At 35.9% G+C, this 12,909-nt stretch overlaps 1 protein-coding gene and 1 pseudogene across 1 annotated transcript; both read left to right on the top strand.

Moving 5' to 3' along the window:
* The first annotated feature begins 286 nt into the window (after positions 1 to 286).
* Positions 287 to 1,210, top strand: LOC104119444 (large ribosomal subunit protein uL23-like; annotated as a pseudogene).
* Positions 1,211 to 4,124: 2,914 nt separating this feature from the next.
* LOC104090155 (receptor-like protein kinase THESEUS 1) lies at positions 4,125 to 7,398 on the top strand. Its single transcript, XM_009595211.4, has one exon. The coding sequence runs from the start codon at positions 4,632 to 4,634 to the stop codon at positions 7,191 to 7,193; it is 2,562 nt and encodes an 853-aa protein (XP_009593506.1). The 5' UTR covers positions 4,125 to 4,631; the 3' UTR covers positions 7,194 to 7,398.
* Positions 7,399 to 12,909: the final 5,511 nt, after the last annotated feature.

Raw genomic sequence — 12,909 nt, 5'->3', positions numbered from 1 at the left:
GTTCTTCTTTTGTTGAAATAGTAATGAGGTTCTACAACAAAAATCCTATTCCTTTATTTTTTGTTAGCTTTTTATTTATACTTGAATTAAGATGGGTTTGAATATAGTGGAATAGATATAGAAGATTCATATAGTAGAAAGAAACAAAATGTTTACTTGTACATATTTTGATAACATAAAGGAAGCTCTGTTTGTGTGAACTGTGAAATCCCCCCCACACACACATATACATATACATATTTTCATATATATGTACTAGTATTATTTTCTTAGTTTTGTGTAACTGATGACGGAGAATTGGGAAGTGGAGTGTTGCATGTTCAAATTGCCTGGTAATGTCAAGTAATAAGTTTCTAATTTGGTATCTGATTATAATTTGCAAATGATGAAATGGTTTCTTTTAGTAGTAGAACCAATAAGGAGTTAAATTAATTGCATCAAGGGCGAGTTTTTTGTGCAACCATGATATTGAGTTCTGAGGCAGGAGTTGCTTTCTAATAGTAATTTCTTTTTACATTTTTCCGTTGGATCATTACGGAATCCTCAAGTATCCGTTAACCACCGAGTCTGCAATGAAGAAGATTGAGGATAATAACACCTTGGTTTTCATTGTTGATCTCAAAGCTGACAAAAAGAAGATTAAGGATGCCGTGAAGAAATGTATGATATTCAGACCAAGAAAGTGAACACTTTGGTCAGGTGAATACCAAAATCTTTGATACCAATAGTTGGGATACATTAAATAAACTTGGGATATCAGGTGGTAGTAGTTGTCATTTTGGAATATGCTAATTTAAGTATTGATTGGTTTTTGTTGATCATTGTCATTATCTATGCTACAGTAAAGTTGTTTTCGTGTGACCTATAGATTATGAGTTCGAACTGTGGAAGCCTACATCACACCTTTGGGGTGCGGCTTTCCCCAGACCCAGCGTGAATGCGGATTCTTTACGCACCAGGCTGCCTTTACTATCATCATCTATGCATATCACTAGTTAGAAGTTTAGTTTAATATCTGCTATGTAAAATTCCATACTTCCAAGAGCTTCTGCTTCATTGGTTCTTGCTCGTAAACGTTGTGTTCTTTGAAAGTTGTTGTCTTACATATGCATTAATTTTGTGCAGGCCTGATGGAACCAAGAAGGCGTTTGTTCGATTGACTCCGGACTATGATGCATTGGATGTGGCAAACAAGATCGGAATCATTTAGGAACTCATTTTCTCAGCAAAGTTTAGCTCCTTTGTCAATTTTGTTAGCTGTGTTGGCATTAAATACCGCTAGTAATATTCCTCTAGTTCTGACTGAATTTGAGAACAATCTTGGTACCTTTTGGTTAAATATCCTGTTGGTTTACGTACCGCTTTGTGAAATACCTTCTTATTTATTGTGTAGCCTTGTTGGTTTCCATAGCATGTTATATTCTTTTCTTATCGGTAGAGCCGCCGTTAATATGGGCTTGGCATGTTATACCGGTCCAATCCAGCTCATGATTTAATAGGGTTGGGCTAACATTTTGGAACCCATTTCAAAAATGATACTTTTAAGCCCGGCCAATGATGCTTGATTGAGGCTGGGCTGGGCTTAATAATGTATTTTATTAAAAATATAAAAAAATATAGGGAACTAAAATAACACAGTTTAATCTTAAACTGATAATATTTTTTATGCGAATTTAACTATTTTTTGTTCTTAAAATTTTAGTTATTTTTTAATATTTAACTAATTAACATTGCATATAATTATATATTTAGATGAAAATAATTATGCTAAGGCATCTTTGTTTCACAAGAAGATTCAAATGTGTTTGATGAAGATGATTTGTTGGTGTTGGATATGCCATGAGCACCTTGAAAATATTTTTGAGTAGTTTGTTTTGAGTATTGACTTTTAATGAATGAAATATTGTCCTCCTTTTTTGTATTTTATTGTAATCTATTTGAACAATGTCACAATTATTATGTTTTGTAGAAGCTTTTTATCCAAGGGTGTTTGGATAGGCTTTTAAGTTGGCCAAATCAATTTTAAGCTCTTTTTAGCTTTATTCCGTGTTTGATAAAGTTTAAAGTGCTTAAAATAAGTTAAAAACTACTTAAAATAAGTCAAAAGCAATAAGTTGGTTTGGTTTAAAAGTTTTTCTGTTGAAAAGTCACTTTTTTAAGTCAATCCAAACGGGCTTAATGTTCAACAAGTATATATATATATATATATATATATATATATATATATATATATATATATATATATATATATATATTGCATTTTAGGTTGAAACTTAAATTTTAAAAAATATAAAAAATAATTTTTAAAAACGGCAGGCGGCCTGTTGGGGGGCCGTGACCCACGTAAGGTTGGGTTAGACTGACCATTTTAAGGCCCATCGAAACAGTGGGCCGGCCCAACCTAGCCCGTCAAATGTCAAAGCCTATGTAGACTGGGCTGGGCCAACCCGTATTGACAGCTTACTTAAATATTCTATTTTCTTCCCTCCTCCTATAAAAAATTGCATCGAAAATTCGTAGAGATTAATATTGTAGGACATATGTTGTACCAAAGAAATTCTGTAATCTTTTCTTTCGTTTTATTCTATTTTTCTCGAGCACTTAACTAATTGCTACGCTCAAATAGTGGTCCATTTGAGATGGTGGAGTGAATTCAGAATTTAAAATTGATAAATTTAAATTTAATATTTATTAAAATTTTAGTGGATTTTTAGATATATAAATTTATATTTTACGTCGAAAAACTTGATCTCAACAATAACAACAACAACAACATACTCAGTAATATCTCACACCGTGGGGATTCGGGTGAACCTCAAAGGACATAATGTATCTTTTGACTGGTCAAAATTAAGAGCACGTTGCATGCTTTTCAAGTCCAGTTTAATTTTCCTAATTGAATTATTTTTTTCTTTTATTATTTAATTTTCTGATCCCATTAATAGTAGACCATCCAGGCGAAAAATAAAGATGTGGTTGAGGAAATAGGAGAAAAGAAAACCAAAAATTATCAATAGGGATACTTGAAAGTTATGAAAAATAGAAAAAGAACCAAAAGCAAAGAGTTAGAAAAGTTTAGTAACTTATAAACTTTTTCCTTTTCCTTTTTGAACAAAAAGTCCTTTATTTCATTCAATTCCGCCTTGAAAAGAAAGATAAAGCAGTTTTTGCAAATAGAAAATATAATTTTTTAATGGGGTAATTTATCAAAACATTAGTGTGTTACTGACACAAACAAAGATTTGATTAATTTGAGTTAGAAAAATATAGATTAATTAAAGAGCTAAACTGGATCTTAACAGGATGGATCACGTGATTACTTAATTGGGTGATGAAAACACAGGCATGTGATTTACACGTGCTATCGTGCAGAGGCCGCAAATAACAAGATGATGCAAAGAGAGATTTCCATACTGAATCCTCATTTTATCCATTTTTCAATTTTATTTTTGTTATTTATTGAAGAATAAATAATTCCGGACCGGATAATCTATTAAATGCTGATTAAGGCATGTTTGATATGAAGAAATATATTTTCCAGAAAAAATTTCTCGCACTATTTTATACTCTCTAAAATTTGGAAACTATTTCATATGATTGTTAAAGAAAAAAATAAGCAAAATAATTTATTATATTATATTTTTTATTTTAAAATCTTTTGATCGTAAGAAGTTAGATATTTTTTCTAACTATGTGATCTTAAAAAGTTACAAAAGATTTCCCTTGCAAAAGCTAAATTATCATGAAACAACCGCGAAAGCTTATTAGTCTAGTGCTATCAGTGAGATTATTTCGTGTAATAAGCGCGTGTTTAATTCTCACTGCCTCATTTTTTCTTCTTCCCTAAATCCTCTATTTAAAGAAATATTAAAAGAAATAATCTTAAGATATTATTGGAAGAGATTAGTAAAATATCTCAATCAACATCAACAAAATTATTAGGTGTACTAACTATCATAATAAAAATCCATTTTCAATCATAAAAAAATAAGAGAAAAAATAACAAAAATGAAAAGTGAATTTGGTCCATTAGGAAAGAAGAAAAAGAAGTTGGTCAACTCACTTAGGAATCTAGAGATGGCAGACAGTTATTAAGATATAATAGTAGCAAAAGTGACAGTTGTATACTGGCTGTGTTAGTTATTAGCTCAACTCAATTCCCTAAGCTTCAACTTTAATGTCATCAAACCTGTCACCCAACTTGCTCAAATTTTTTCTCACTTCCACCGACCCAAAAGTTCCAAATTCTTGGAATACACAAAATACCCATCTTCAACCTCACACTTCTCCTTCACTTTTTCCCTATTTTGCTAGATTTTTTCCTCTCTCATACACACCAAGGTATGCTATTTTTTTCAGCTGAATTGGACATGGACAAGAATTTATCTCATATTTGTTTTTTGTAGTCAAACCGAGGGTATGTAGGAAACACAGCTTGTCCATCTTACACATTACCATTTCCAGACCCACTTGTGGAATTTCACCGGATTTGTTGTCGTTGTTGTTGGTTTTTTGTAGTTAGTCTTGTACCTTAAATGTCTGCTTCTTGCTATGTTGTATCTTTGAATTTTCTTGGATAAAGGTGGTGTCTGGGTCAGTTTACGCGCATCTCGGCTAAATCCACTTGGTACATGCTACCTCCCGCAGAATTACCGAGTGTGTTTGAATTGAAGATGATGTCTTTAAAAAGGTTGTTTTTTGCTAGCATTGTGTGTTTTCTCAGTTTTTCATCATTGGTATGTGCTTCTTTTACCCCAGTAGACTGTTTCTTGATTAGCTGTGGGGGTAGTAAATCTATACAAGTTGAAGATGGCAGGGTTTTTGAGCCTGATTTTGGGGATTCTGATGTGGGGTTGAGTACCAATTCACTTATGACAGTATCAAATAGTGAAAATGGTTTATCTGAACTTCATAATTCTGCTAGAGTTTTTACTAAAAGTTCAGTATATACCATTAGTACAAAGGAAATTGGTAGACATTGGTTAAGGTTGCATTTTTACCCTGTCAAGAATAATCAGCACAACCTAAAATCAGCTGTTTTTTCTGTTGTGGCAAATGGTATTACACTGCTTCATGAGTTTTCCTTTTCAAAATTGGGGAAAATTGATCCTCTCCTAAAGGAATACGTAGTCGAAATAGGTGGATCGAGTTTTGAGAATTTAGTACTTACATTGACTCCAGCAAGTGGTTCAATTGCATTTATCAATGGGATAGAAGTGGTTTCTATACCTGAGGGACAATTTGATTTTAGTGTTATCCCAATTCCAATGGGTCCCGGGTTTGTTATTCCATCCTCGGTTGCCTTAGAAACAGCTTATAGAGTGAATATGGGAGGTCCAAAGTTGACACCAAGAAATGACACTTTGTGGAGGATATGGAATTCAGATCATTCATTTCTTGTCCATCCTTCTTCTGCCCGCAACGTGACTAAGGATCCGAAAACAGTCAAGTATCCAGCAGGTGAGTCGGTTGATATTGCACCGAATTGGGTTTATTCTACTGCTCAAGAAATGGCAGATGCCAAAGTAATGGATCAGAAGTTTAACATTACATGGGCATTTCAAGTTGAACATGGATTCACTTACTTCATTAGGATGCATTTCTGCGACGTTGTTAGTGCTTCTCTTAACAATTTGATCTTTGATGTGTACATCAATAACCAAACGGCTGTGGAGTCATTGGATATCTCTACCAAGACAATGGCATTATCGGCTGCTTACTTTGCGGATTTTGTAGTAAATATATCTACGGGCTCGGATAAACTTTTCGTTCAAGTTGGTCCTTCTAATTTAAGGACTACTCAAGCCAATGCAATTCTAAACGGTTTGGAGATAATGAAAATGAGCAATCCTAGTAATAGCCTCGATGGAGAATTTGTCGAATATTCCAGCAATTCCAAAAGATCAAACACTAAGAAACATGTCATGGTAGCAATTTTCGCTACGGTAGGAGGGTTAGCAGGATTATTTCTCATCGCAGTGTTCTGTTTTCTCTGTTTTGTTTGTTTCCGCAAGCCAAAGGTATTGGCAAAACAAAAATCTTTGTCATGGCTATCTTTTCCAAATCAAGTTGGACTTTCAGAAACCAAAATATCAGCAGGTAGTTTCGCTTCAACGACACCTTCACGGACCTTGGGCCGCATCTTCGCCTTCTCTGAGATTCGTGAAGCTACCAAGGACTTTGATGAGAGCTTGGTCATTGGCGTTGGTGGCTTTGGTAAAGTTTACAAAGGGGTGCTGGAAAATGGGGTTATGGTTGCTGTAAAGAGGGGAAACAGTAAATCTCAACAAGGACTCGTGGAATTCAGGACAGAGATCGAGATGTTATCCAAGCTTCGCCATAGACATCTAGTTTCGCTAATTGGCTATTGTGAGGAGCTCAATGAGATGATCCTCGTATACGAATTCATGGCAGGTGGACCGCTTAGAAAACATTTGTATGGATCAGATATTCCTCATCTGTCATGGAAACAAAGACTAGAAGTATGCATTGGAGCTGCAAAAGGATTGCATTATCTTCACACGGGGGCAGCCGAGTGCATCATCCACCGCGATGTCAAGACTACCAACATCTTGTTAGACGAAAATCTCACCGCAAAAGTGGCTGATTTTGGTCTATCAAAATTTGGTCCTGCATTAGATCAAACTCATGTGAGTACTGCTGTGAAGGGAAGTTTTGGTTACCTCGATCCAGAGTATTATCGTCGACAGCAACTTACAGAGAAGTCTGATGTCTATTCTTTTGGAGTAGTACTTATGGAGGTTCTATGTGCTCGGTCAGCAATCAATCCGTCTCTTCCAAGAGAACAAGTAAACATAGCGGAATGGGCAATGCATTGGCAAAAGAAGGGCCAATTAGAGCAGATAATAGATCCTTATCTTGTCGGAAAAGTGAGCATTGATTCACTTAGAAAATATGGCGAAACTGCTGAGAAGTGTTTGGCTGAGTACGGTTGTGAGAGGCCATCGATGGGAGACGTTCTTTGGAATCTTGAATATGCTCTTCACTTGCAAGAGGCTGCTACACAATCATTAGAAGATGAGAACAGCCATAATATACCGGATATACCTTACTTAATCCAACGTGTTGAGTCGGGACCTGCTGACGAAATTGACATTGTTAGCCATGGAGAATCAGATGTAACAACTTCTTCTGGAGTGTTCTCTCAGCTAATGAATCCAAAGGGAAGATAAGACTAGGTTTGTGTTTGTGAAAGAAAGAAATTGTGGTTATAGTGTTCTTTTTTCATACTATATAAGTGGATTTATACCTTACATTTACAATCTCAGAATGAAGATTCCTTGATGCATTTTTAGGTATGGCTTATACAGCTTACATTATGAATTAATTGTAGTAATGTTTTTGTTGTAATTTCCATGTGATGCCTTAGTTTTCTTATTCCTTGATGCATTTTTAGGTATGGCTTATACCACTTACATTATGAATTAGTTGTAGTAATGTTTTTGTTGTAATTTCCATGTGATGCCTTAGTTTTCTTTTTCAAGTTTCTTCGGTTGTGCGTGTTCATATTTTTGGTATAATCAAATGGTATCCGAAACTTAATGGCCTGCCTAATCTAGATTCGTATCTCATAGGGCTCGTTAAATGGGGAAGCGCTCCCTATCAGGGTTTCTCTATTCCTATATTCGAACCTAAGACCTCTAATTAAGGATGACGGGATCACATACATCTCACGACACCCCTTGATGGTAATACTTTTGATCCATCAATTAATCTGAAAAGGGTCAGACAAAAGACAAAAACTATTCTCTTTAGATTTTTTTCTTGAATAGAAGGGTTCTTACAACTTATTTTAAAAAAAAAAATAGATTTCCTTTTGTTTGAAATTTTTAGTCTGATTACTTATTATATTTCCCTTTGGATGTATGAGGTTTAAATAATGAATCTTGGAGTTTCATTTATGTTTCTTGAAACTGATAATGCCAAGATCAATGAAGTTGTTTATTCATTTCTTGAAGATAAATTAGCTATAAATGATGAACATGGAAAATGTCTCGTAGCAGGTGATTCATAAAGTTGGAAATAAATTCTCACAGAAATAATATTCACGGTAATAATAACGAAATAATAATGTAATGCCGATATACGGTAATCAACAAGAATAAAAAGAACAACAAGGACACACAAATTTTAACATGGAAAATTCTTCTGAATAAGGGAAAAATTACGGGCCCGAGAGAAGCAAAGTAATCCACTATAATTGTCACGACCCAAAATCCAATAATCGTGATGGCGCCTATTTCAATACTAGGTAAGCCGACAACCTCAATAAAATATAATATCTTTTAAGTTTGAAAACATAATATTTGAATTCAATTGAAAAACCTCACAATTACAGATACAAATCACTCCCAAAATCCGGTGTCACTGAGTACATGAGCATCTAAATGATAACAAAGTTTGACTCATAAAATCACTGTCTTGAAAATATAGAACAGTACAGTAACTGAAAGGAAGAGAGTCAAGGTCAGCGAACGCCAGGCAGCTACCTTGATAGTATCCAATTGATAATACTCTGAGATCTAATAGTCGCCGTGTCCAGAAGCACCTGGATCTGCACACGAGGTGCAGAGTGTCGTATGAGTACAACCAATTCAATAAGTAACAAGACTAACCTTTGGGCTGAAAGTAGTGACGAGCTCAGCAGGTACAGTCCAGTATATAAATAACAGTACTGAAATGTAGGCATGCTTTCAAGTTCAATAGTTAACCTCAGTACAAGTAAAATAGATCAATACTGAATGATATGAGGAATATGACATCTCAGTGGGAAAACCTCGTGTACTCACGATCACAAATTACTCGGTCACTCAGTACTGTATATGGCCCATCCAGTCCACGGAAGTTCCATCCTATATATATAGACATCAACTGACAGTTAGTGGCTCAGTACCATATAAGGCAAAATCCAGCCCATGGGTAAATTTATCCCCAAATTATAATGATTCAGACAAAATAAGCAAGGCAAGTCCATGCCCTGGGAAGTCCATCCCGAATATAAATCATCTACGCTTACTGTGGGGGTGCATACTCCGAAGGGGCTCCTTCAGCCCAAGCGTGATATAAAACCGATATGGCATGCTGTAGGCGGGCAGCCCCGATCCATATAATAATAAACCCTATAAGGCCTGCTGCAACGGGCAGTCCCGATCAATATAATAATATATATATAACCAATATGGCATGCTGTGACACGCAGCTCGATCCCAAAAATATCCTCACAATGGATGAATATGATTGAGTATGAAATGTACATTTTTAAATAATTAAATTCAACAGCAACACGACCATATGGGTCCCAAAATATCGGCACGTAGCATAAACATGATGCTTAATACGAGTCTCAGCTCAATTTTCCCAACACATGAAAAATATTCAGATAATAACATGATTCTTTAATTTTACAACTCCACAAAATTTATTTAAGTCACAATTTCTTTGGTGCCCGCCCACACGCTCGTCACCTAGCATGTGCGTTCTATTAATTGATATAGTACAAGATTCAGGGATTCATACCATCAGAACCAAGTTTAGAAATATTACTTACCTCAAACTGTGTAATTCTTTACTCCGCTATACCCTTGCCTCACGAATCGGCCTCCGAACGCCTCGAATCTAGTCACAATAAATTCGATTCAGTCAATACAAATTATTGAAATTAATTTCATATGAAAATACTAATTTTCCAACAAAATCCGAAATTTAACTCAAACAGCGCCCATGGGACCCACATCTCGGAACCCGACAAAAGTTATAAAATATGAACACTCATTCAACCACGAGTCCAACCATATAAATTTTACCAAATTCCGACATCAACTCGACCCTCAAATCTTCAAATTAAACCAAGAGGGTTTTTATAATTTTTCAACTTAAATCACCAATTAAATGTTAAAAATAACCATGGATTCGGGTAATTTGACCAATATTGAGTTAAGAACACTTACCCCATTGTTTTTCTTGAAAATCTCCCAAAACTCGCCTCTTTCTGAGCTCCAAATCGTTAAAAATGAAAAAAGGGACGAAGTCCCATTTTCAGAACTTAAACTTTCTGTCCAGGTCTTTCCTCTATGCGATCGCGGACCAAGTGTCGCGATCGTGAACCAAAAAAAATTTCCAGCAAAATTTTACTCTATGCGATCGCGGCCATTCCCCCGCGATTGCGATGAACAAGTTTTTCCAACAGCCTTTTCCAACTCTACCGGACAACCTCTAGTTTAATGGTCGTAACATTTTGTACAAAATTCTAAATGACAAATGATTTAACTTTCTGAAAACTAGAAACCAAGGAATACAACTTTTATTTTTGGATCACCTCAGATTCTTTATAGATTGCGAGATATAAGCTTCCAAAGTCAAGTCAATGACAACAGGATTTTATTCTACGCGATCGCGAAAGGCCTTCCGCGATCGCGATTCACTGGCCAATTTTTCCCATTTTACTCATCGCGATCATGACCAATTCCACGCAATCACACTGCACACTTCTGTAGCCAAAAACCAGCAGCTAAAAATGGCCTAGAAATGGTCCGAAACCACCCCGAAACTCGCTCGAGCCACTTGAGACCCCGTCCGAACATACCAACAATTCTCAAAATATATTATGGACTTAGTCGAAACCTCAAATCACTTCAAACAACGCTAAAATCACGAATCATACCCCAATTCAATTTTAATGAAACTAACAAATTTTAACTTCTACATTAGACATCGAAACCTATCAAATCAAGTCCGATTGACCTCAAATTTTGCACACAAGTCATAAATGACATAACGGACCTATAAAAAATTTTAGAACTGGATTCCGACCCCGATATCAAAAAAGTAACTCCCCGGTCAAACTTCCAACTTAAACTTTCTATTTTCGTCATTTCAAGCCTAATTTAACTACGGGCTTCCAAATAATTTTTCGGACACACTCCTAAGTCCAAAATCCATACGAAGCTATTGGAATTATCAAAACTCTATTTCTGGATCGTTTACACATAAGTCAACATCTAGTCAACCTTTTCAACTTTAGCTTTCATCTTTGAGACTAAGTGTATCAATTCATTCTGAAACCTCATTGGACCCGAACAAATTAACCCGGAAAGTCATATAACAGTTATAAAGCATAAATTGAACAGTAAATGGGAGAACGAGGCTATAATACTCAAAACGACCGTCCGAATCATTACAATAATGAGGAATTTTACACTCCGTAGTCCCAAGTATAGTACCCCAGGACCACTACACACTCAAAAGAATAACCCTCTTTTGAAATTCTCACATTACTATAATATCACTCACACCCTCTATTTTCCCTCACAGACTATACTGCATGTGAATACCTCACACTGTTCTCTATGCTCTCAAATATATTTCTCTCTGAGATTGGTGTGTACTGAAATGGAAGGCTTCTATTTATAGGAAGAATGCTGCAACTTTTAACCAATCAAAAGTTGGTTTTCTGCAACTTGTGATTTGCAATTTGCAAATCGAGACCCAAAACCAATTTTTGGCCAAAATCGGTTTTGGTATCTATTCCTTATTTTTTTCTTTTTTTTATTAATGGATGTGGACCCCATCAATCTCCTCCTCCAGACCTATTCACCGGAAAGAGATAACACCAGGCTTCTAGCTTGAGTGCATGCCGACAAGTTCTTTGCACAACTCGAACTTGTCTCTAGGTACCACCTTGGTTAGCATATCTACAGGATTCTCACTTGTGAAAATCTTCAATACTTGCAGAGATTCACTCTCTACCATTTCTCGAATCCAGTGATATCTCACATCGATGTGTTTGGTCCTTGCATGATACACGGAGTTCTTGTTCAAGTCTATTGTATTTTGACTATCACAATAGACAACATATTCCTTCTGATGTAAGCCAAGCTCTTGAAGGAACCGTTTCAGCCATATCATCTCCTTGCCAACTTCAGTAGCGACAATATACTTTTCTTCAGTTGTAGAGAGTGCGACCCACTTCTGCAACCTCGACTGCCATGATATAGTTCCCCCTGAAAATGTAAGCAAATATCCAGTAGTGGATTTTCTGCATCTGTATAGCCCTTCAAGACTGGATCAAATCCTCCAAAATACAAACAATTTCCTGCGGTACCTCTCAAGTACCTGAGTATCCACTTGACTGTTTCCCAGTGTTCTTTTCCAGGATTTTTGAGAAACCTGCTGACAACATCAACTGCGTGAGCAATATCAGGTCTAGTGCATACCATTGCATACGTCAAACTTCCGACAGCAGAGGAATAAGGAACTTTGGTCATGCTCTCCTTTTCCTCCATTGTTGTAGGACACATCTTCTTGCTCAACTTCAGATGACTAGCAAGAGGTGTGTTGACTGGCTTAGTATTCTTCATGTTGAAGCGTTCCAGTACAAGTTCAATGTACTTCTCCTGAGACAACTACAACTTTCTGCTTGTTCGCTCTCGAATAATCTTCATTCCCAGAATTTGTTGTGCTGGTCCCAAGTCCTTCATATCAAATGACTTGGACAAATCTCCTTTTAACTTAGCGATCAGCTCCTTGTCGTTTCCTACAATTAACATGTCATCCACATACAACAAAAAAATAATAAAGTTGTTGTCACAAAATCTTTTGAAGTATACACATGAATCAAAATATGTCTTTATGTAAATTTGACTTTTCATGAATGAGTCAAAATTCTTGTATCACTGTCTTGGTTCCTGCTTCAACCCATAAAGACTCTTATTCCATTTGCACACCATGTGTTTCCTTTTAGATACTTCAAATCCTTCTGGCTGATCCATGTAGATCTCATCTTCCAAATCTCCATGAAGAAATGCAGTTTTCACGTCCAACTACTCCACTTCAAGATCTAGGCTAGCTGCTAAGCTCAAGATTGTTCGAATATAAGTCATTTTGATAACA

The sequence above is a fragment of the Nicotiana tomentosiformis genome, chromosome 5, assembly GCF_000390325.3.
Source record: "Nicotiana tomentosiformis chromosome 5, ASM39032v3, whole genome shotgun sequence".
Lineage (NCBI taxonomy): Eukaryota > Viridiplantae > Streptophyta > Magnoliopsida > Solanales > Solanaceae > Nicotiana > Nicotiana tomentosiformis.
This window is presented reverse-complemented; position numbering and strand designations above follow the sequence as displayed.